We start from the raw sequence: 26,019 nt of genomic DNA on the forward strand, positions 1-26,019 counted from the left end.
ATGAGACGCTGGGGGCTCATATATATATATATATATATATGTGATATATATATATATCTAGAAGGAAGGCTTCCCATCTGCTCTTCTGGTAGCTGACACAAACTGAAGTAACATTTAAAACTTTTTTTGAATGATGAGGCGCCCTAGTGGCCCAGTCGGTTGAGTGGTGGACTCTTGGTTTGGGCTCAAGTCATGGTCTCAGGGTTGGCATCAGGCTCTGTGCTCCACGGGGAGTCTGCTAGAGATTCTCTCCCTCTTCCTCTGCCTCTCCCCACTCTTTAAAAATAAATAAATCAATCTTAAAAAAATTTTTTTTTTCGAATGTCAGAGTAGAGCTGGTCAGGCAAAAGACCAGAAGGCCCAGCACTGGAAGTGAGGAAGCAGGGCAGCCCCAGTGCAGGTATGGCCAACCATGATCCCCCCAGCAACCTCCACACCAGTCCCCGTGCCTTCACTGGCATGAATCCACGCGTGTCACTGTGCAGGAGAATATGTCTAAAACACCTTTAATCAAGTCATTGCTCTGGATTAAAGTCCTACCATGCCTCCTCGCTTTGTATCAAAAATAGAATCCAGAGAAGTGTTTTGCCCAAGGAAGAGAGAAGTGTCCCCAGGAGCTGATGTTAAATATAAAATACTCAAAAATGATGATACTTCTTAATTTGGCAAGTCAAATCAGTGCTTGTGGTTTAGAAATACCAGTGCCAATAGGTAAGAGTGTGGGGTCTACCATATGCCAGCCAGGTGACATATTTCATCTTATTTACAGCTTGCAATAATCCTACGGGATAGTCTTTTGGCACTAATGGTCAATTTTTAGATGAGGTACAGAGCTGGAAAGTCAATGGACTCAACCAAAGGTGGTTCTCTCCACTATATTGTACAGATGCTCAGAGCTTGGAACCCTTGAGATGAGGTTTAAATCACGTTAATCATCTGAAGTCCTCGGTTTTCCTGAGGCAGAGGTCTGTGCAGAGTAGTTTCAGAGACAAAAACAATGTAATTGTAGGTGAAAGTGGGGAATCCATCAACTCCCTGTAGGTCACAAAATCACACGTCATAAAAATCAACATCAATGAGATGGAAGAAAACCCATTACAGAGCGTGTGTCTTTTTGCATTTAGGACAACTTCTACAATGTTTCTTTATGTTAAAAGAATAAAGGCAGGTGAGAAGATCTCTTAATTCTCAACAGCATTTAAAGTCATGCATATATCTTAAGGTTTCAAGGCTGGCAGATTGCACACATCACGGGGAAAGTGATAAAGAGTTCTAAGAACCATTCACACATTACCTCTGGGATTAGGAATTGCAACACTCAGCAGAAACTAAGCACTGGAACAGAGATATTAAACTGGGAGAATAGGAGCTTCATAATTATTATGGTTATTAAGAAAAAGTATACCATGTCCTGGTCAGGGGTGCCATACCAGAGGAATACATTGCCATGTTCGAACAGGTAGTCTGAGAAGGCACTAGACAACTGTTTGGAAGAACTGAGCTTGCAGACTTAGGCTGTGTTATCCCACAGCCCTTTAAAGATTTTATTTATTTATTTGCTAGACAGAGATCACAAGTAGGCAGAGAGAGAGGGAAGCAGGCTCCCCGCTGAGCAGAGAGCCCGATTTAGGGCTCCATCTGAGGACCCTGAGACCATGACCGAAGCTGAAGGCAGAAGTTTAACCCACTGAGCCACCCAGGCGCCCCCCCCAACAGTCATTTATATCACAGCCTTCCTATATAGAGTGAAGATGGCATGTGCCCCGCACACTGAGGAGTGTGCTCCTTCAATGGAGAGTTACATGTAAACATAGTTTTAAACTGTAAAATACTATAAAACACAAGTTGTTGGTAGGATTTGTCATGGAACCTGGAAAACAGTTACCACGGGTCCTAATTCTGCACTCTTCGAAAGTTCACAACCAATACTAAAAATAAATATATACAGAAAAAAGAGTCAAAATGGCAAATGAAATATACATGACGATATGAGAAATCCATTTAAAGATAATGTCGTAGAGATTTATTTTTTGTTTTTTAAATTTTGGTAACCTTTATACCAAAACTTATTTTCTCCAAAAAACTAATGTACTTTGGGGTTTTTTGTTGCTGTTATTGTTGTTGTTATGTGGATTCTTCCTTAAGAGGAAACTAAATTTTAGTGCTTTACCAAAGAATTTTCAGAAAATATTTTCAGGAAAGTTAAATATATTTTGTAAAAATGAGGCACTGAATATAAAGACATCTTTTGGGTGATATATTTCCAATTACAGCCTTTGTATTGCAATTCGATTGGTTGCTAAAGTTAATTACAGAGGGGGGAATTACAAGTGCTTAGGAAGGCACTGCCCATAGTCCTATACACGCCAATCAGAACCATGGCAGCACAGTTCTGAATGTGAACTGATTTAACAATTTAGCTAAGACTTAATGACTGCCCTCTTTCTTGCCAGGCTGAACTAGTCTGGCACAGGGATTTATTTATCATTGTATCCCCGATGTATGGCACAAACCAATTTTTCTTTTGGCTCTTTTTACCACTTCCTCCTTGAGAAATTTCTTATTAATCTATCCTTAGTTAATACATATTATATATAAATATATCCTTGGTATTTTTTTAAAATTTTTTTTTAAGATTTTATTTATTTATTTGACAGATCACAAGTAGGCAGAGAGGCAGGCAGAGAGAGAGAGGGAAGCAGGCTCCCCACTGAGCAGAGAGCCTGATGCGGGGCTCGATCCCAGAACACTGAGATCATGACCTGAGCTGAAGGCAGAGGCTTAACCCACTGAGCCACCCAGGCGCCCCTATCCTTGGTATTTTTAATGGAAAAAATTGCCAAGTATGTTGCAGATTCAAAGTGAAAAGCAGAGGAATTATTTCTTTTACTTTTTTTTTTTTTAAGATTTTTGTTTGTTTGTTTATTTGCCAGAGACAGAGACAGGGAGAGAGGGAACACAAGCGGGGGCGGTGGGAGAGGGAGAAGCAGATTTCCTGCTGACCAGGGAGCCCTCTGCAGGGCTCGATCCCAAGACCCCAGGATCATGACCTGGACCAAGGGCAGATGCTTAATGATGGAGCCACCCAGGTGCCCCGGAAAGGAATTATTTCTTTCATCACTGATTCTGAATCCTAGATGACTCATGGATGTCCAAATACTTCAGGTGTTATTAAACTTACCTTTTATAAAGTCATTTTACTCCTCTCCGTTCACGTTCTATTCAGTTATTGAAATTAACTTATCAGCAGAAAGCATAAAATCTGAAACTTCTTCTTAGATGCTTCATTTGGAACTTTATTTACTTTACACTCTGGACAGTTTTGCTGCCATTTCCAAAGGAGCTGTACCCCGGTATCACCTTGAGCATCAAAACGGCTAATGACACTTTTTGGATGGGAACGGAGCCAAGTGATCCTTTTCAGAAGACAAAAAATGAAATTTCACTGAAATATTGCTGAATGTTATCTTCTTCTAAGTAATGATGTTTTTTAAAATTTGGACAAGGTGGCTCCATTTAGAGCTCAAAATCAAAGGCAGAGAAGGTTTTGCACTGCTGTTTGTTTCTGGAGTCAACGGAGTGTTCAAGCCACTTGGCTCCTAGTAATTAAGGTGTCCTGTGGGCAAATGTAGCTTATATAAACCTCATTTCCCAGAGAACACTAAATTGCAGCTGCAAAATGATCAACATTGATATTCTTCACAATTCAAAGAGAGAGGAAGACTACGTCAAACTAAAGCTTCTGCACAGCATAAGAAACCAACAAAAAGCAAAAGGCAACCTGTAGAGCTGGAGAAAATACTTGTGAAACATACATCTAATAAGGGGTTAATATCCAAAATACATCAAGAATTCATACAACTCAATAGCAAAAAAAACTAACCACACAGTTAAAAAAAATGGGCAGAGAACTTAAACAGTTTTCCAAAAAAGACATACAAACGGCAAAAGGTACACAAAAAGGTCTTTGAATCATCATGGAAATGCAAATCAAAACTACGATGAGATACCACCTCACACTTCATACCTGTTAAATGGCTCTCATCAAAAAGACAAGATAACCAGGACTGGCATACATGTGGGAAAAAAGAAAGCCTTCGGCACTGTCGGCTGGAATACAAGTTGATGCAGTCACGATGGGAAACAATATGGAGGTTCCTCAAGAAATTAAAAATAGAAATACTGTATGATCCAGCAATCCTTCTTTCTGAATATAGATGACAGTAAATTAAATTAAATTAAAATCAGGATCTCATAGAGATACATGTGCTCCCTCGTTCACTGCAGCATTACTCACGTTAAGCTGTCTTTGCTCAGGGAACCCCAGTCCAGAAGAGCTGCAGGGATGTGTGTCCCCTTCCAAGGAGCTGTCCTAAGAAGTCTGCGGTATTGGTTTAAAAGCCGTCTTGAGGGTTTTGTACATCCTCAACCAAGCACTGTTTTAGATCTTGGGAAATATTATCTATGTAATGTTACAAAACACAATGAGGTCTTACAACCCATTTGGCAATTAAGCAAAGTGAGGCTCGAGGGTATTTGACATTTCCCACAGGTCACACGACTCTGAGTGGCAGAGTCAGTCATTAAACCCAGGCTGATGGATGGTAAAGACGGTGCTCTTGCCATTTTTCTAAACTACTCCTATGATAACGGGGCCCAAAAGGTCCTTATCCTGCTTGTAAAATAGGGCTACATTTCGAGGCGTCTCTTATATTTTTTAATTACTACACCTTTTTATTCTGAGATCCTTGTAGTTGCACATGCAGCTATAAGAAGTAACACACAGTGACCCCGCACCGCCGTTACTCCGTTTCCCCCTATGGGAACATCTGATAAAACTCTAATCCGCTCTCACAGGCGGGATCTCCACAGGAACACAGTGGAGATGCAGGACGTTTCCAGCACCTCGGGGAAGCCTCTCGCTGCCCTGTAATCAGCACAGTCGCACAGGAGCCCACTCCCGCCTCCCTGTCCATACCCTCCGGCTGCTACGAACCTGTTCTTCGCTTCCACAAGTTCATATCTCAAAAATACTACATAAAGGAAATCACATGTTTATAACCTTTGGGAATTTTTTTTTTTTTCTTCACACACTCAACATAATCTGGAAACTCACTGTTGTGCGAGTTAATAGTTTAGTCCTTTGGATCCCTTAGTAACCCGGGATCCGCATATGCTACCGTTTACTCAGCCTCACCCAGTGATGAATATCTGGTTTGTTTTCAGTTTGGGGGTGTTTCCACCAGAGCTGTGTATCTCTGCGTGAACAGAAAGTTCTCACGTCTCCGGGACAGATGTCCAAGACTGCAGCTGACGGGCTGTAGAACGGTGGTTTAAGAAACTGCCAAATTGTTTTCCAGAGTATCAGAACCCTCACCTCTCATTCCCACAGCGCTGTACAAGGGATCCAGTTTCTCTGCCTTCTTGCCAGCATTTAGGGTTGTCACTGGTTTTTATTTTAGCCTTTCCAGTAGGTGTGTATTGATAGCTCATGGTGGTTTTAATTTGCATCTCTCTAATGGCTAATAATATTGAACATCTGTTCCTCTGCTTAGTTGCCATCTGCACAGCAACTTTTGTGAAGTGTCAGTTCATGTCTTTTGCCCATTTTCGAATTGAATTGTTGTTGCTTTTTAATTTTTACCATAGAGTTTTAAGAGTTTCTATACTCGTTCTTTGTTGGAGATACGTAGTTTATGAATATTTTCTCCCAGTCTTTGGTAACTTTTTTTTTCATCCTCCCCATGGGCTTTTTCACAGAGCAAACATTTTTTATTTTGATGAGGTTAATTGATCAGTTTTTCCTTTTATGGTTTATGCTTTTGATGTCAAGTCTAAGAACTCTTTGATCCAGATCCAGTTTCCAATGATCTTCTTTTGCATTTTGTCACAAAGTTTATAGATTTACTTTATACCCTAAGCTCCTGAACTATTTTGAGTTACCAGGTGTAAGGTTTATGTTGAGGCTCATTTACTTTGCCCAGGGATGTCCAATTGCTTCAGCAACATTTGTTGAAAAGGTTACCTTTCCTTCACTGATTGGCTTTTGCACTTCTGTCAAAAATTCACTGGGTATGTTTGTGTGGGTCCCTCTTTTAAAACAAACATTCTCTTAATTATATGGTCTGAATGTATGCTCTCGTCAAAGCTCCTACACTTCTCCATGACTGAACAGCGTAATTCATGAATGGTGTGCTAAATGTCCAAACTGGCAGTGACTACAAAAGAAAATGAATTCTAGTGTTTACACTTTGGTAAGGAAAGGCATTTCATAGGCACTACATTAAAAATAAATTAGTGATTCTAAAATTTAATTGGGTGACTTCCAATAATGCCATTTTATCTGTCAGAAGTATTAGTTGCTATCAGTTGTAATAGAAGTTGACACTGGCTGATTTAGATAGAAGGAAATACATTAAATGTTTCATTACTTCAAATTAGAAGTAGAGGGCTGGACAACCAGGTTCAAGCCTGAACAACCATAAGTGATCTCTTAAATCTTTAAGTTTCTTGACGAGGCTATTAGCTTTGGTCAGTAGGTACAACAGTTTACATTGCTTATACTTTTGCATCAATAAATCAATCCAGTAGAAACAATTACTCTGTTGTCCCCTGAGAAGATTCCTATCCTGGGCTGCCCTTTTTATCACTAACTCAACATCCGGTCATGTAATTGGTCACACCTTGCTCATTTCTCACGCCCTGTCCTAGCAGCAAAAGGTATTTTTGGAATTTCATCTTCATCTTCTATAATGTGAAGTATTATTTCTTATCTTCAACATCCAAAATATCAATGTTGGCGGGGTGCTCTCCAAATACATGGAAAAAGACTGAAATGCTGGCTGAAAAACTAAATGATGAACATCTAATTCATGTTGTCAATTCATTCGACTACTTACAGAGGCTCACTATGCCAATTTATTCCAGTTCAGTAAGGTTCTGTGGTAATATATAGTGATAAGCAACTTGTTCTGAATTCTTTTCTGGTGAAAAGCATGTCATTTATTGTAGAATCGCTTGGGTAGATTAATACCAAATGAAACAAACACAACTAGCAAACAATTCTGTTGCCCCGAGAGCAACTCAGTAAGAATCTCTGGAAGCAGAACACGTCATTGGAAAAACAAACAAACAAACAAACAAACAACAAACACACAAAAACCTCAAAAACCATCTCTTGTGATTGGAATATGTATCCAGTATTAAAAACTACTGCTGAAAGGGACAGAAATATTTGGCCTTGTGCATGAAATCAAACACTGTAGCAGGCTTCTGACTGCTTCTTGACTCACTGCCCCCTCATTTTTATGCAGAGGCAGGTTTTTACACACACGCGCACACGCACACACACATGCACACACTATCTGCGCCAGCCATGTTTAGTCTTATCACTCAAATATCTTCTTTTTTTTTTTTTTTCAATTTCACTAGAACTCTAGTTCTCCTCCACCGATAAATAACTTGTCTGAAAATATCCAGAGACAAAATTACCACAGGAAGAGCGGCTCACCACTAAGGCAGAGCTATAGCCAACTCTCTTGGCTCTTAGTGGATTTCTGAAGGACCACAGGGCCTCTGTTCCCCTACACAGAAATCACTATAAAATTCAACCAGCTGAGAATGTTCCATTCCGGTTAGCAGTGTACTAGGTAACTCAGGGAAGCTTGCGTGTTGACAATTGGAAACGCTGCACAAATACGAACATCATCTACTTGAATGTATTGAAGCCTACCAAAGACAAAACTGAGAATTTATTTCTATACGACAGTCTAAAAAACAGAATCAACTGAAAATTGTAGACCTGAAAAAATAAACAGAATACAATGAATAAATTTAATAGGTTATTCTCAGCTGAGTAGGAAATTAGTGAAATGGAAGATAGATCTGAAGAAAATATCCTGAAGCTTCAAGTGACAAAAGAATGAAAAATAAAAAAGCATAGAAGTACAGAAAATATGGTATAAATGATTTAACATATGAATAAGGAAGGAGAGAAAAGAATGGACAGAACTGACATGACAGGAGGGGAAATAGCAAATAACTTTTCTGAACTGAAGAACCCTATCAAGCCATAAACCCAGAAGCATTATAAACCCAAGAATAATAAACAGAATTAAAATTACATTTACATATAACATAGAAAAATTCCTTAAAACCGGAAAATGAGGGCATTAAATGTAGGCAGAGGGGAAAAGTCTGATGATTTTCCAAAGGTGACAATAAGACAGCTAACTTCTCAATGCAAACAATGATAGTTAGAAACTTCCTTCTTTGCAGTGCTAGGAAATAAGAAAACCAACCTTCTATGTCAGTGATTCTCAATCATGGCTGGCCTCTAGAAGTAAAACAGGCCTTTCTAGGATGCTAAAGCTCACCATTGATTGGTCTTCTTGCCCAAATACTACTTCACTACAATGAATTTTACAGTCAGGGATGTTGCAAAGTGGAGAATGAACATTAACCCTTCTTATAAAATACATCAGTAACTTCTTGGGTTCTTAGAACATTGTAAACCCTTTATTCTGGGCCTTTACCTCAATACCCCTCACCCATCTAGACACATATTATTAATTAGGCATGCTATTTCTTCTGCACGGAACTCATAACAAAGCCTTCTTTATTCACGATTTCTCAGCTTGGGGTTACTTTCCATGCAAAGCACAAAGCACACACTGTCTGAGTGTACTCAGTAGGTATTTGCCATATATTGTCCCAATTCTCTCTCCACACCCATCCACTCATGTTCTGTCTCCTCAATTTGGAGACAAAGAACAAAAAGCAGAACAAAAGAAACCTGGGAGACAACAGGAGTGCTACACAGCAGGGGCTGCCTTGCAGAACCATAAACCCAGACCTACGAAGAATACAAAAGGGACTCCAAGGTACAGGGTTTTTCCTTTAATAAAGTCTGAAGCGTTGACTCATTGACTCTCCAATAAGGAAACCATTACAGCATCATTCAGAACTTACCGAGTTTTAAATGAAGTACAATTTAAACAGCCATGGTTTTGTAATCACTTAGATGAGAATACACAAAGTAGAAGTCTTTGGTGAGGAGCCATATTGATGGCATCCCGCGGACGTTGGGCATCACGACCACTGACAGGAAGAATGATCCAGAGTCCTTCGAAAATTCTGAGTTATGTCCACCACATTGTTTCAGAAGTGAATTTCTGCCCCTTGAAGATACCTCTGCTTCGTCATTTTTGTATTCACATTATAAAGGCTCACAGACTGTCAGGAATCCGCATTGTGTGACTGATTTATTGCATAACTCTCTACTTCGGGAACGCCAATTCCCGAGTCCCAGCACTAATAATGGTGTTTTTAGTAGTTTACAGTGTTCTAACAGATCTCACATTTTCCTTATTTCTCCCCGAATCCTCACTGTATGATAATGATTATCAGCCACGGCACCACAGTAAAAATCCCCGGGGGGACGTCGGAAGCAGATCCGCGCTCACAGCCGGACCAAATCAGCGAGGAAAGGCACAAGCTCGCGAAGTAGCTCCAACACGCGATCATGGCTGAGGCTCGCTTTCTTTACACAGAGGTCTAGTAATTTAGATAATCACGTAAAATATCAGAAAGCAGCGGTACGTGTGTTAAGCAGCCATCAGAGTTTTACATAGCTGTTATTTTAAATGTACAGAAAAACACATTGCACACATATACATAATTTGGTAGCTTCCAGTTAAACTCAACAGCATGGTTTGGCACTAAACGTGCCTTTGTTTAGAAGACTTAACAGAGCTCATACGTAAAAAGATTCCCAAGCGTAATGAAGTCTATAAAAGCACCAGGAAAATGATGACACGGGTGCTTTCTACAGCACAGCCCCCAGGTCCTTAAAACATTCAGGGAGACACACTCCTACTTCCTCGTAAGTTAAATGAGAAGTCAGACTTTCCAAAGCAAGTTCAAATATGTAAGAAGTATGTTTTCATTCTTTTTCTTGAATAGTATGTTAGAAACTTCACTAGGGTTATGTAAACAGAGATAGAGAATTTTCTCGTACCGGTTGAGAACCTTTAAAAGACATAGTTTTTGAAAGACATGCTAAATTTCAACTTCAGCTAATATCAAATTTTTATCCAAACTAAGAATAATGTGGACATGTAAGAATTTATATAATAAAAACTTAGCTTATATGCCATTAAGACATTTTATGAACATTTTCTTCTCCTGTTAACCTTCCTATTATATTTGTATATAATTCAGTGTGTGTGTAAGGACTTACATGTCATTTGGAAATATATACCATTGTATTTAATATATAACACATGTATGTGTATCATGTATCTGTGTATGTATGCACACACACACATAAACAGACATGCATACATATTTTAAAGAATACTGAATGGTCAGAGAAAACTGATTTCATGTTTACAAGGAAAAAATCATGAGAAGAAAAATAACTGTACATGTTTATTCAGGTAATATATCTTATATAAATATCTACACGTTAAGTAACAAAATGGCATATAGACTTTTTTTAAAATAAGAGAACTGAAAAAGAAAGAGAACATCATTTAAGTATATGTGTTTCAATTCTTTCCTCTTAAAAGTAGCAAGCAGCACAGCAAATAAACAACCAAGTCTCCTAGGCAGAGGTCATGGTATGGTTCAGCACTGCCCAGTGTGTCCAGATTTGGGTAACAATGTCACACTATGTGCTGCATAACTACATCACTACATAACATCTTTTGATTTTCCAGATCCCAGTAAAAATGTATATTTTTAAATTATGCTTTTTTAAATGAACTCATCTTTCATTAAGTTAATTTAAACATAATCTTTTACGTAATTATCTTGAAAGATCCTTTTTCATAAACAGAGGTCATGCTAGAATAAGGGATTTAAATCTTTCTAAAAACATTTTAAAGTCTGCACAGACACTATCAGCTGCATTTTGGAGCCAGTTCTCTATACTCAAAAGCAGGAATTAGCCAGTTTTCCGACGGTACAGTGAAAATGAAATCACGTCCATTCAAAGTGGCCTGGAAAAATATCCTCATAGTATCTCCTTACCGTGGCATAAATCCTCTCACTAAATAGCAATTTTTTCCAGTTTTATTGAGATGTAATTGATACCTTACATCGTGTAAGTTTACAGTGTACGATACAATGGTTTGATATATGTACACATTGTGAAATGATCACCACCGTAAGTTTAGTTCACATCCATCTCCTCACCTAATTACAACTTTGTTTCTCGTGAGAACTTTTAAGATCTACTCTCCTAGGAACTTTAAAAAATGCAATACTGTATTGTCAGCTACAGTCACCATGCTCGACACTGCATTTCCAGAACTTACTTAGCTTACAACTGGAAGTCTGTCTTTCCATCGCCTTCAGCCATTTCCACCACCTCCCACCTGCCGGTAGCACTTTCGTCTGCAATGTAAATAACTTAGAGTCGAGTCAAGTGAGTGATCATATTAGCTTTACACCAGGCAACCAACTGAAGAAAACACATTTACTTTGAACAGTACACATAGCTGTGTCATTGCTTGTGTGCACGTACTACAAAGCGGAAGCTGTTGCACTGTAGATACGACACCGCACCTGAAGTTAGGATACCTAGATTTGAGTATACACATCCACAGACAAACCCAGTCTGTCTCTAACTCTGGCGGATTCACTTTACTTCCTTTGGATTTGCGTTTATGTATAAAACGTTAAATTAAATGAGGGTAAAATTAAATATACTTTCAAAAGCATGCTGGGAAAATTATGTAAGCTAATATATGTGGAAATTCTTTATAAGCCGTAAAACAATACAGCAAAATGCAAAATGATTATGTTACTATTATGAAGCCTCAAATCAAACTTCAAAGCGTTCGTCCTCTCAATCATTTTACTATTAAGCCAAAATATTAGCCAAGCTTTTACAATGAATTTAGTACAATAACGGGAGAAATATTTTGTGCATGTTCCAAATATTACAACCACCATTTATTTCAAACAACATGAGAATATTTCTTTAGTACATGAGTTCCTGTTCTCCACTAATAACAATAGATCATTTCTTATTCATTCGATTTGACTGACAGGTGTACTAGTCTCATTGAGGAATAGTGTTATAATATGAAAAGGAAGTACTCAAAGGATAATCCTGCTCTGTGTTGTAAAATAGAACTAATGGAGATCTATGCAGAACATTAGTGAAAATGCTCTCTACCTATATTCTTGAGCTCTTTGGTCAAAGTTACCAGAGCTTGAAGAAAAAAAGAAAATACTGTGAGTCACGTGAGACAAAAGCAGTAACACTGAAGTAAAGGAATCAGAGTATTTTCTCTTTTAACTAGTTTGTCCCATTGGATAGAAATTATTTTTTCCTTAAAGCTAAAACTTCAAAAGTTATGAAATCCAGAAAAGATCATTAGATGGCGGGAAAACAGGTAATTTTTATTTTGTTTCTATTGCTTGCCTTTTATCTTTGCATAGTCTCTAAAATGAAGAGGATGTAAACAGAAACAGATCAAAGACAAGAATACTTATTTAGTCCTAGTCAATATTATTCACATGGGTTATTATGATCCAAACGGAACAAAATATTACAACGAAAATACTTCAACAAAAATGGGTCACACCTATTTCAAAGACTTGGGCTTCAGATTAAACTATTTTTGTGTGTTATTTTAGACTGATCCTAAATATCAACCATTACTGAGCACTTCTGAAAGGCATTTAAGGAAACTGGCAATGTAAATCTTGCAAATATTTGACCACTGTATGATTACCCACTTATAAATTTATTTTGGTCATTTATTTATTTTGGTCATTTAAAAGATTTCCCAGAGTACTGAGTATAATCTTTGTTATCTGAAGAAATGCCATCTTTTGAGACTCACCTTGCCAGCAGTCATGTGTAAATACATTAAGATAAAAACTGAGATGTGAACTTTTATATCTCACTCCTGATTTAACGGCTTGCCCCAGGTAGTGTATAGACATAATTATTTAATATCAAAATCCAGCAAAGTATTTTTACAGTTAGGCTTACTTTTATTTTCCTTGTCTTTGGCTCTAAGTCTTGAAAGTTCAAAGAACATCAGGCATGCCCATATGCACGCATAAGCACTTTTTAAAAAGACAAAAAATCTCACTAATTTCTGAAAATACCTGAAACGTCACGTGCACACACACACAACTGCAAACAAATTAATATATAGGGATTCTACAGAACATATACAAGACTTTTTTCAACTCTAAAATTCTAAGATCCAATAATTCTTGTAGAGCTATATAGATAGATAAATAGATACAGAGATAAAGAAATTAAGTGGAATGTATACAGTATTAAACTCATAATTATACTCACCACAAATAAAAATCGAAAATAAAAATAGCTAAAATAATTAGACTTTTCATACATTCTAAATTCTATATTTAATGAGAAAGAGATAAATAATAACCATGGCTATAATGATCCTTTTTAGAAAGCAATGTCCAGGATACAGAATATTCTAGAAAGAGAAAAGGTTAAGTATGCCCAATACAATGTCCATGTCTTAAATCCATAGATTGAGAATTCATACCTGAAGTAATGATCATGAGAGTTCTCTTGAACTTTTGAATGGTCAAAATCATTAAGTTATTTACATATTTTATCTTAAATATATTTAATGCATCTACTTCCTGGAAAATTGGTAATGCATGTCGTACAAGATAGAATTATTCTTCATAAAATACTTTCTAGATATTTGGGAAACCAGAGGAATTTTTAATTGCCTAACCAACCAAAAAAATGCAAATGCACACACGAAAATTCCCATTTATATTAATGAATGAACTTCTGTAAAGGGGTAAATTTTCATAAACATGTTTCATGAAAAACTACTCTCTTCCATCATCAGAAGAAAACTTTTTGTGGAAGGACAGGAAAAGCCAAAGAATTTATAGAAAGAAGATCAATAATCATCAAGCCAGGGATGGAAGTGTCTCAAGGTTCTAATCAAGGATGGAGAAAAAACAAAAACAAAAACAAAGGAGGGAGAGAGGACAAGATGTAGATGAATCCATAGTAAGTTGCTGAAGCAAATGGAGACTATGCAAAAGAGGAAATCCTGCATAGATGTTCAGCTCATAAAATTGGGGCTCATCACACACTCCAAATGTGTTCCTTTACATTTCCCTGCTTCCCTTATAGCCAGGTTGGGGTAAAGTGACTATTACTGGCCTAATGTACTATGAGTAGTAGTGATGTAGGAGGTATTTACTGTTACTAACCCTGATAATACAACATGACACTCGCAGTGGGACATTCACAGTCTGTCTCTCACACACACACATACACGCGCGCCAGTCGATAAACAGTAGATGCTCCATAATTATTGATCATTTGCTGAATATGCAAAGCCCAACTGTATCTTGAGACGTTCCTTTGATACTCACACAAAGCAATACAAATCCTTCACCTGACTTTGAAAAAGAAATAGAAAACAATTTCTGTAAAATGCTATTTGTGCACAATGTGCCTGTGACTGTTCACACTGATGTATTTGAACAGAATTCCTTGAAAACAATGATGTGAGGCCTGAGTCCAGAATTCGTCAAACTATGTGTACCGTGGATGTGTACAGTGAACTTAATGGTAGGGATGATGATTTCCCTCCATAAGGCTGCATTTACCTTTGCTACATTATAGAGTCAATAAGCCATGCGTAAAGTTGTATTAATTGTTTCCGTGGTTGAGTTCCTAGTTTATCTGCAAACCAAGAATGGGTTGGATATTTTATAGTATATGCCTTGCTGACTTAATTTAACCTATCAGTGTTCAGAAGAAAACAGGTAATAAAGGCTAAGTGATAAACAATTTTGACCAAAATGCTTTTGCTTTTTTTTTTTTATTTAGTGTTTTAAGTAACCTTTTCTTAGACACAAAACACTGACCAGCATGGTATCTTGTGAATGTTAATACTAACCATGCAACATTAAGAGAGCAAAAGGAATTGAACAATTTAAGAGCTTTTAAATCATAAAAAGGAAAACAATATATCCATAGAAACAGTGATATGTTATAATGAAAAATCAACACACACTATGAACAAATGACTATAAGAGTCATGTCGCTATATATTTAATGACTTAATACCTTTAAAAACTTAATGATTAGGGGCTCCCGGGTGGCTCAGTGGGTTAAGACTCTGCCTTCAGCTCCGGTCATGGTCTCAAGGTCCTGGGATCTAGCCCTGCATCAGGCTCTCCGCTCAGCGGGGAGCTTGCTTCTCCCTCTCACTCCGCCTGCCTCTCTGCCTACTTGTGATCTCTCTCTATCAAATTAATAAATAAAATCTTTAAAAAATAAATAAAAAATTAATTATCGAATAAACATATTTTTAAAGGACATGGGTAAAATCCAGGATAATACCATTTTTTTTTTTCAAAATTATTTTCCTGAATGGAAGATAGGCTGATTAATGAGTCAAGACAAGTTTCAAAGCAAACATTCTAAAAAATTGTTTAACACTTACTACTTCACCCAAATAACTGGCTAGGGAAGTGGCCTCAACAAGTAGCACTAGATTCTCTAAGAAGACACATGGCAAGGGCTCTTTCAACCACTTCGAACTGGAAGCACCTGCATCAGGGTTGTCCCCCAGCCTAGAGGGCAAGTAGCACTTCTCTGCCCTCCTTCTGCACAATAGGGAGCACTAACTTATGAGGAGCAAAGGGTACAGTAGAACATTTCACCTCAAAATATATTTTCATGTCATAATAATCTCTGATGTCACTGCCTTCATGCCAAGGGTTTTTTTTTTCCTTTAGAATATTATAAAATTTGATTTTTGAAAGCATGAGTTCTGTACATCATAAATCAAATAGCTGTGCATATTTCATTGGAATTTTTATTTTGATATTTAAATATCATAAGAATCATTATGCAACTTCTGAGTTAAAATTATTTTATTTGGAAAAATCTGTAGTTCTGAGTCCATAAAAGAAGTAATATGTACTATTAACTATGAAAATGAAATTTTAATATTTAGATAAATCCTGTTTCTATGATTTGGGATAGAAATTTTCATGTGTAAGGCACCCATTATCTGCTTAGAGTTTCACTATCTTATAAGACCCACTTACTTACTGAGGTTCACAGAAACATGTAGATGAAGTTGTGTCATATGAAGTCACCCTTCTGAATACTAGAATATTCTGAATAGAAAGTCTAAAGTTTTTTTAATACATAATATTCTTCAAAGTAATCAAGGTTAATTTAACTTAATATTTCGATTTAATATTAAAACAAAACAAAACTATTTTAACACCAAACTCTGAAGTTAACCTTTCTCAAGCAGAAATGGAAGACAAAATCAATTTATATATAAATGTATTTTTATTGTTTTCTCTGAAGGGTGTCCTTTACAAAGGCGTACCTCTCAACAGTGGGTATGGAAAGAGAGGACTTTGGGATTGCAAATGTATTTGCACACAGCTTTAGGAGGAATGGTATTTTAAGAGGACATTTCAAAGGCTGTTAACACCATGGTTACCCAAGAAGCAGTCAAAGCTCTTTCCTTGGATCCTATATTTTAATTAGGTGGCATATTCAGTTTTTGTTGCAGGAAATCCTGGAAAGCTGGGAATGGGAGAGGAATCCTACAGACCCCGGGGCCAGGGGCAGGGTTCTCAGGGTTCCGCTCCTTACTCATTCTCACGTACTTCGTGACTCTGTGGAAGCAGATACACTTCTCCCCGGGGGGCCTGAATCATCCACCAGCTTCTAACGTTTGAGGAGTCAGACACAATTGAGATTCCAAGAAGACGGAAAGAGCGAGAACGACGAGCAAGCACCCTGCGGGAGAGCAAAGGGCTTCAAAGGTCAAGTTCCTGAAACGCTTCTCCCCTCCAGCTCTTTCTTGCTCGGCCGGTGCGGGTGACAGATCGGAGCAGTGCGTCCGGGCGGAGAGAAGCCGTCAGCCTCCGGGACACCCGCAGTTTCACACGTGGGCTCTTCCCCATCTCGCTGGAGAGGAGCGAGGCGCAACCGCCTGCGTAGGAGCAGCCCCGGCAACCCCGGCCGAGGGGCTGCAGCGAGCGCCGCTCCCGGGCCCTGCTGGGGCGCGCAGCTGCGCACGGAGGCGCCAGGCGGCGGGGTGGGCGGCTGCGCGGTCCCCGCGTTTGGCACTCCGCGCTCCCACAGAGCTGCCCAAGTTCGAGAACGGGTCTCTCGTCTCCTCGGGGTACAGTCTGCATCTTCAGAGTGAACCCCGAAAGGGGCAGCCCAAAAAGCCAAGTCTGCCTTTCCCCCTCCCCCCGCCCGCTCCCCCACACCTGCGTCCACCAACTCCTGACAAGGCGACTTCTGGGTGCGTAGTGCTCCGTCCTCTTTTGGGGGTTCTGCCCTACGTTAGTTCAATTCTCCAGAGATCTATGTAGCCTTATTTTTCTTTTTTTCTTTCTGAGTGAGGAAATAAACGAACTTCTCGCTCCTTTTCTTTCCAAGTTGGAGGATTCATCCAGTCAGCAGAGAACGCGGGGAATGTTCTCGTTCAAGGCCGCTCTGCCCCAGGATTCCGGAGCTTCGCAGAACTGGAACTTTGAGAACAGGGAGGTACAGAAACAGCCCAGGGAATCCGGGTAAGGGGCCCTTTCGCCCCCCAACACCGAGCTTCCCTTCCTGCTCTGGTCCGGCCTGCCAAGGTCGTTCCGGGTCGGCCACCTCCCGTAGCGCGCGCGGGCCCCACGGCCTCCACCGCGACCCCCGAGCGTCGCGCCCACGCTCCCTGGGCTCCGCCAAACCTGGGCAGCTCCGCGCCCGTCCCGCCCCTCCCGCCTCTCGGCTCCACACCCGGTCGTCGGAGACCGTCGGCGCGTCCGTCTTACCTCCGGGTCTGGACACTAGAGAACTTCTGAACCCCCGGGGGGTCTGCACTGTTTCTCTCCCAAGTCAGGCGGAACATCTTTCACGAGAAAACTACGACAAGGTCTCCATAAACTTTGCTGTCGCGAACGCTGCCGTGTCAGCGGCCGTGAGCACACACCTGCCTGCCCACGGGCGCAGGTACACCTGTCCGGGCGCGCAAAGGGCCAAGGAGCCTGCCACTGGGCAACTGCTCAGGGCGCAGTAAAGTCGCTGGCCGTCGCCGGCGGGGACGCGCGGCGCGGGTAGGGCATCGAAAGAGAATTTCGAAATGGGCTCGGGAAGCGGGGACTAGAAAATGGTGATTCTAGATACACACACAGGAGGGTCCGTGCACCTCCTGCACGCCGCGCAAGCCTCCGGGAAGGCGCACACTTTGAGAACAGAGCGCTGTGGGCTGCACTATACATAAGGCCCCGCCGAGGCAAATTCATCTTAAAACTGACAGTCCCTTTCGTCTACACGACTTCCCAGTCTGGTCCACACCAGCGCCGTGCACGTGAGGATGGGGACCCGGGCGCTCCCGGAAGCCTCGACCCGGTGTGCAGAGCCCCCCGAGGCAGGTGCGGGCCCCCACACCGGCCGAGCAACAAGCGGGCTGTCAGCTCTTCTATGCCCCCGTCCCCGCGCGGGTCACCTCTCCCCGCCGCCCCCCGCCCCCCACCACAGCCGGCCGCGCCGAACGCGAGCAACTCACCCCCAGCTTCCTGCTGCGGATTTTCACGTATCCCTGCTTGACTATGTCGTTAAAGTTGGAGGCCATGGCCAGCGCGTTCGGGCTCGTCCCCTCCGCGATCGGCTTCCCGGAGTCGAGAGCCGCCGTCCGCCGCCGGGTCCGCGCAGGTCTCGCATCCAGCCAGCCGCCGCCACAGCCGCGCCGCCGCCCGGTTCCCCGAGCTCCCGCCGGCGGGGACGCGGGCTGGTGGCAGGGCGGCCGCGGACGGGGAACGCGGCCCGGCGCCGCGAGCAGCGCCCGCCCTCCTCGTTCCGGTCCTCACCTCCGCCTCCCGACGCGAGCCGAGCGCCGGGCCCGCGCCGCCGCCAGCTGTGGGCGCCCCCACCGCGCCGCCGCCCCCGGCAGCACCCACGGGCTGGCGCCTCACTCGGCGGCGCACAGCTGGCCGGAGCGCACCCGCGCGGCTCCCCGGCGCGGGGGGAGGGGCGCGCGGGGGGTGGGGGGGAGGCGGGCCGAGTCGCCCGCCCGGCTCCCTCCTCCCGGCCCGCGGGGTGGCTGCGCTCGGAGATGCTCGCAAGACTCGCTTCATCCCTCGCAACTCGGGAGGGGAGCTCCTCCCGCTCCCCGCGCCCGGGGTCGCACCCCCCCGCCCCCCACCCGGCTTCCTCTGCCCGCACTGCTCTCCCGGGTGCGGGATTCCTGAGGACACGGCTCCTCATTCCGGGGCTCTCAGTGTCCACTCCCCAGCTGGACACCGGGGAAAGGGCGGCGGGGATGCTCGCAAAGAGGGGAAGGCAAACGGGAGCGAGACGATTGTTTATTTCGGTGGCCTTGTGTACGTGCATTTTTGTTCCTAAGCACACGCTCGCCTTCCAGGTCTTTGCCCCATTAGGAAGTGCAAACCGACGCAGAGCCCTTCCCGGTGCACACAAAGAGACCAACCGTGCGCATGTGTCTAATCCCGCTGCTGCCGGGGAGACCGGAGCAGTCAGGCGAGGCAGCCCTTCGCCGACGTCCTCTCGCCCAGCAGCGGCGAGGAGCCCCGGAGTGGGCTGATCTATGCACGCGTTTCAGTTAACTATGACTCAAAGTGCCTCGTGGCTTTTCATCTTCTGGAGGAAATGGAGACCATTACTATTACTGGTGGATGCAAATGATTTATGGAAATGTGCAACTTGTTAAATGAAAACAATGGAGAAACAAACCCCCCTTTACGTACGAACTCATAACATTCAAAAGTAGGCTATTCCCTAGTGTAATAGGGAAGAAGAAGAAGAAATTTTAATTTAAAAATTATATCATTTTTATAAGAGAGGAAAAAATAGGGAGTATTGAATTCTAACTGGAGGCAATGTATGGGTTTTTGCTATAGGCAAAACTATTTAGTACCTAGAAGCTCAGGATGGTATTCTTTAAGAAAAAAATATAAACTGTGTAAAGATTGAAAATTTTATAAATGACTCATTCATTTATAAAGAGTCTATATTTGATAAAAGTTCAGAAGATTATGTTTCTTTTCTCGCTTACCATAGCGAGCAGTATCTTCCCATGTTTTCAGTTAAAATTTCTTTCTGCCCTATTGAGAACATAATCATTTTAAGAGAGAAAGAAAACTACTTGATTGAAGGGAGGAAAAAATCTGAAAGCTTAAGGAACAATAGCACGTCCCTTGCCCCAACCAAATAGGCACCCCTAAAAAAAGTTGATTTTTGTGCCATCGTTAGCAAGAACCTTCATCTGGAACCCATCCAACTCAGCGGACACTTTAACTTGCCTTAACAGCATATTATTCCGCCGCCTTCATTTATGCAACAAACGTTGGTTTGGACTATCCACCACGAACAGTACCAGATGCTGAGGCAGGTATTTCGAATCAAAGGCAGGATCTCTTAGGATGTAACTCTGGAAGAAACTCAAGCTCTGACCTTCCCAGGAAATTTACATAAACTCCCTCTTGGTTTGGTGTGATTCCCACCCTGAAATACCTGGGACTATGTTGTCTGTTCCAATCACTTGTTGCTATTATGTATACCACCTGGTTATAATTTATGTGAAGACTGATTTAGATTTGCAGATGCTTTAAATACATTATTTCATTCAGTCTTCTTGGAATGCCATGTGTTAAGCAAAAAAACAAAACAGAACGAAAACTTGCCATTTAATAGATTAGGAAACAGAGGCTCTGAGACAGACATTCAGTTGTAGAGACACTGTTTCTAGACTGGTTTGGGGTCTATAATAATTTCTATGACCCGTAACTTTCCCCATCATTTATAGAATAATCTGTTTCTACAAATCAGTTGTGAGGTCTTTGAAGTCAAAGATTAATTTTCTCAATAATAATCGCAGTGTGTACTTAAAGGTGAGGTACATTTTATAAACCTGCTTTTAATAATTATATAACAATTATACTTTTGCTCACATACCTGTATAGGTCTTTATAACACTCTAAGATGATTTAAATATTCCCCTACAGTTACTTTAGATTCTTAAATTTCTGATGGAGCAGTGTGTGTGTGTGTGTGTGTGTGTGTATTGTGTGTGTATATACAATTGATTGTATCCTCATGGCCTCATTTATTGTAGTCATCTAAGTCTCAAACTTCTGTTATGTAGTAATGTGACTTAGAAATGTGAGGACATTGTTTTTTTTTTTTTTCCAGAGTAATTCATAAGAAGTGCTATATGTATTCAACTAAATCACATCGAAAAAAAACCCAAAAAGTTTGACTGCTCCATTGATTAGAGGGCTCAAGAGTTGTCAGCCCAATACATCCATTAGAAAATTCTCCACCAAATGTCTACCTAATAGCTTTTTAGCCTTGGGTGATCATTGCATTGATACATTATTTCATTAGGGTTTGTAAAATTGTCATATTCTGATTTAATTTTATTCCTGAATTTATAAACTATTATCTTTTAAAACTATAGGATTGTCTTGAAATCAATTCCTTATAGAGAATATGCTTGATTCTTAACCGTTAACAACCATTTTTCAGAAATATTGAATATGTTCCAGCAAACACAAAAGAATACCCTCCTCCCTTAGAAATATCTTTAAAAATGGAGTTTTGTATGTGTAATACATTTCAACCCATCAGAGTCATTATTCTTTTGGGGATTTTATTTTATTTATTTTTTTTAAAAGATTTTATTTATTTATTTGACAAAGAGAGATCACAGTAGACAGAGAGGCAGGCAGAGAGAGAGAGAGGGAAGCAGGCTCCCTGCTGAGCAGAGAGCCCAATGCGGGACTCAATCCCAGGACCCTGGGATCATGACCTGAGCCGAAGGCAGTGGCTTAACCCACTGAGCGACCCAGGCACCCTCTTTTGGGGATTTTAATTGCCTGGTCTTTAACCAGAAGGAGCTGCTTCACTTGACATCTTTGTGTTTTTATCAGGTACCCATGGACCTTAATAGCTTTGTTGAGATCAATCACAAGATATCCTCATTCATCTTGTACATTTCCAGCTCTAGACCTGGAATCCATTCTTTTCCCTAGGAACCTTTGTTTGTCTTAATGGGAAATGAAATTCAGTTCCCATAATCTGGTTACTAGGGTGTTATTTTTGCTACTGATTCTAAGCTTTTCAACTACAGGAACATGAAATACTTTTATTTTAGAAATATATTTCAAAAGAGAAAAATTCTCAGTTTTATGGATGGCTCCAATTCAATTGTTGTTGATACTACTGTTGAAGTATGTAAGCAAAGATCTCATATTTAAGGATTGCTTCTTTTGAGATTTTCATTATGTGAAATAGTTAACATATTTCCAACAATCAAACCTACCAAACAAGGCATGTAGAGAGATACAGTTCTGATTTTTGTCCCTTCCTATTCTCTACCTCTCTTTTTAGGAAACCATTTTTATTAGTTTTTGTTTTATCCTTACATTGTCTCATTTTGATGATATAAGAAAAGATATATGTGTTTCTATTTCTGTTTTTCTTACACACAAAAAAATAGCATACTACTCATAATCTTATCATTATAGTAGATAGCCTCCAAACTAGGCCCCCAAAGATCCCCAGGTTTTAATATAATGCCCCATAGAATTTCTCCTTCTGAGTGTGGGCTGAAATTTTTGACTAACTTCTAGTGACTAGAATGGCAGAAGTGATGGAGTGCCTTTTCTAAATTAGGTTATAGAAAGACTGTAACTTCAATTAGGGTGATCTTTATTGGATTGCTGGCCCTGGAGGAAGCTAGCTGCCACAATATGAAGCAATCCTGTGCAGAGACCTTTGTGAGTGAACCTAGGGATAGATCATCCAAGGCTTTCCAACAGCCCTGTGAGGGATCCTCCCCCAGGGAAGCCTTTAGGTGAGCACACCTTGCCCAACGCTGAGAGACCCTGAGCCAGAACCAGCCATCTAAGCTTCTACTGGTTGTTCCTAAATAATGAATGCTGTAAGACACCAAAAGTTTGTATTCATCTTTCCATATGCTGACTTTGGGAGCATTTTTTAAATGTATAAATGGGTAACTGAAATCTATTTTGGTATGTGGAAACAAGGTGCATGGCTTTGCATCCATCAGTGGCCATGAGAAAGGTGTTAGTGAGGGTTTCAAGGCTTGCAACCTTGCAGACAAATTGCAAAATGTTGGACGTTGAGGACACTATGAGTGAGATCTTACAATAAAGTGAGGAAAATATTACTGGAAATTGGAGGAAGGAGCCCTATTATATGTGGAAGCAGGAAACTTAGCTGAACTGTTCCTGTAGCTCTGTGGAAATTAAAATATTTACCCACTAAACTGTGTCATCTAGATAAGATTTCCAAAGTGTTGGTGTTGTAGTCTTCTTCTTGATACTTAGTAAAATGAGAGCAGAGAGGGATAAACTGAGGGGAGGTTCATTAAACAAAAAGGAGCCAAGAACTGATATATTTTTTTAAGATTTTATTTATTTATTTATTTATTTATTTATTTCAGGGGTGGGGGGAGTACATGCACAGGGAGAGGGGCAACGGGAGGGAGAGAATCTCAAGCAGACTCCTCACTGAGCTGGGAACCCACCACAGGGTTCAGTCTCCCAACCCTGAGATCATGACCTGAGCCAAAATGAAGAGTCAGATGCTTAAACTACAGAGCCACCAGGGGACCCAAGAATTAATGGTTTTAAACATCCCCAGCTCCTCCAAACTATAACAATGCCAGAATGAAGAAATGCTTTCTGAACAAAGATAAATCTTGGGCACTGCTGTGAACATTTGGTCTAAAGATAAAAGCCAAAGGTATGACTCTAAGACATGTATTTTTTTTTTTTAAGATTTCAGGAAATCAATTATTTTATGGTCACATCTTTGTCTGTATCCTTAGACCAAATTTTCATGACAGTGCTCTGGATTTGATCTAATAAAAAGATTCATAGGAAACCCACAAGGTTTTCAAAAGAGGCATAGGTGAGAAGCCTTATCAGGCAAAGACTGAGAAGGAGGAGATGCATTTGGACTCCCAGCCTTCTACCAGCAGGAAGCAGTGGAAGACTGAGAGAACAATCCAGCTGCAAGAAAACGTGCTGCCTTTAAAAGTAAAGATGATTTTTTTGTTGTTGTTCCTCAGGGAGGGACCAAGAGTCTAGAGAGAAGAACCAAGAGTCATAGAGAAGCATTCCTTGACCTTGAGAACTAATCCAGGAATGCCCCAAATTTCCCATTTGGGTTTCATAGTTGTTGAGGACTCCTGATTTTGTGTGTCTTCTTGAGTCCATTTTTGAGCCAGAATGTGTATATTACTTGTACTCTGCTTGTGTCAGCATTGCGTGTTGGAATTGTGATGGGCAGGTTGTCTCTTTAGATTCAACGGTGTACAGTTTGAGAACAAGACTCACAGTTGAAAACTACCTAAAACTGGACATTAGAGAGTGGTCAATGACAACTAGTATTTTGATAACTTCCTGCTCCTGGTCTCCTGTTCTTGCTTTTGGATAGAGGCTCTTCTTATTTTCCTGAAGTAGGTATGTGGATGATATATTCTGCACTGATGATAGTACGGATTCTTGGGTCTCAGCCCTATATCTCCGTGGTCTGTATACGTCATTCCATAGTCCTCAGTTTACTTTGTGCAGTTAAGATATTTAAGGCCAATCTGACCTTCTCTTAGTGTGTAAGTTTTTCTTTCTACCTGAAGCTTATAAAACTTTCCCTTCATCCTTAAATTTCGGATCATGCCTTATGTACTTTCTCATTAAGATGACCTGGAATTTGTGAATACTGTTATTTTGTTATTAATATAACAGAAATATTTTCTATTAATATATCCATTATTTGTTTAACTTTTCTGCTTATATATTATATTACTTCTCCTTCTGGAATTTCTGTTATATCCTGGACCTAGGCTTTGGTTCTTTTTCTTTTTTTTCCCCTTATTTTTTACCATTTCTTCAGTTTTTGGCTCTCTTCTCTGTGACATTCCTTGAACTTGATCTTTCAGACTATAAATTCATATATAATCAGTATTTTCCACTCTTTAAGTCATCTTCTAAATATTAAATTGGGATATCAAGTTTATATCTCTTGAAAGTCTTTTGTCTGAGTTCAGAAGGCTGTCACTTGGATATTCTCAAGCATTCTTTGTGCTATTTTATTCATATCCATGAGTATCCTCTAATAGTTGTGCTTCATTTTTCTGTTTTCATTGCTTCCCCTGATCTCATTGACTTTTGGACACTTTCATGTTTTTTAAATGACTCCTCTCTAGATATTGGAGATTGATAAGTCGTAAGACTCTTGTTCTAACAGAAAGCAGAGTGTCCTTTCCCCTGTAGGCTAGATATGCAGAAGCAGTTTATTATTTCAGATACTTCAAAAGCAGGGTGCCTGGGTGGCTCAGTCATTAAGCATCTGCCTTCAGCTCAGGTTATGATCCCAGGGTTCCTTCTCCTTTTCCCACTTCCCCTACTTGTGTTCCTTCTCTCCCTGTGTCTCTGTCTGTCAAATAATTTAATTTAAAAAAAACTACTTCAAAAGCACGTTGGTGTGTATTTTAATAACAAAGGAGATGAACTAAAATACTACCTTATGATTTTCTCTTACATAACATAGAGTTTGAAGAGCTTTTTACTAATTTCTGCCCCTCTCCTAAATGGGGCTTTAAATATCCATTGTGAGGAACTGGTTATTTCTAAATATATATTTGAAATAGAATATTTCTATTCTGTTCTATATTTTTCTATTTCAAATATATATTTAACATTTTATTCAAATTTATTATCGGAGATATTATTTAAGCATAAATAAAATAATCCATTTTTCTTAAATGATAGAAGGAAACATTTGGAAATCTCATTTCTAGTTCCCATTAAAACAAGTAAGTAGGTTCAAGGAATTAAATGGTGATATTTAGTTATTGAGTAATTAATTTATTATATTTATTATAATTTATTAACTATATTTGTTATATATTATAATTTAAATAATTTGGAAGTTTAAGATCTCAATTAGTTGGCATACTCATTAATATG

General features: G+C 40.3%; 1 protein-coding gene across 1 annotated transcript in view; it reads right to left on the minus strand.

The window, feature by feature from the left end:
- LOC111154265 (docking protein 6) overlaps positions 1–18,672 on the minus strand; it is a 373,118-nt gene extending 354,446 nt beyond the window's left edge. Inside the window, exon 1 of the mRNA XM_022513774.1 lies at positions 18,570–18,672. Coding sequence (XP_022369482.1) covers positions 18,570–18,635 — 66 coding nt within the window. The 5' untranslated portion in view covers positions 18,636–18,672. The remainder of the gene's footprint in view (positions 1–18,569) is intronic.
- Between the last annotated feature and the right edge of the window lie 7,347 nt (positions 18,673–26,019).

This window comes from Enhydra lutris, unplaced genomic scaffold (genome assembly GCF_002288905.1).
Source record: "Enhydra lutris kenyoni isolate GAN:26980312 unplaced genomic scaffold, ASM228890v2 scaffoldscaffold36, whole genome shotgun sequence".
In the NCBI taxonomy this organism is placed as follows: domain Eukaryota; kingdom Metazoa; phylum Chordata; class Mammalia; order Carnivora; family Mustelidae; genus Enhydra; species Enhydra lutris.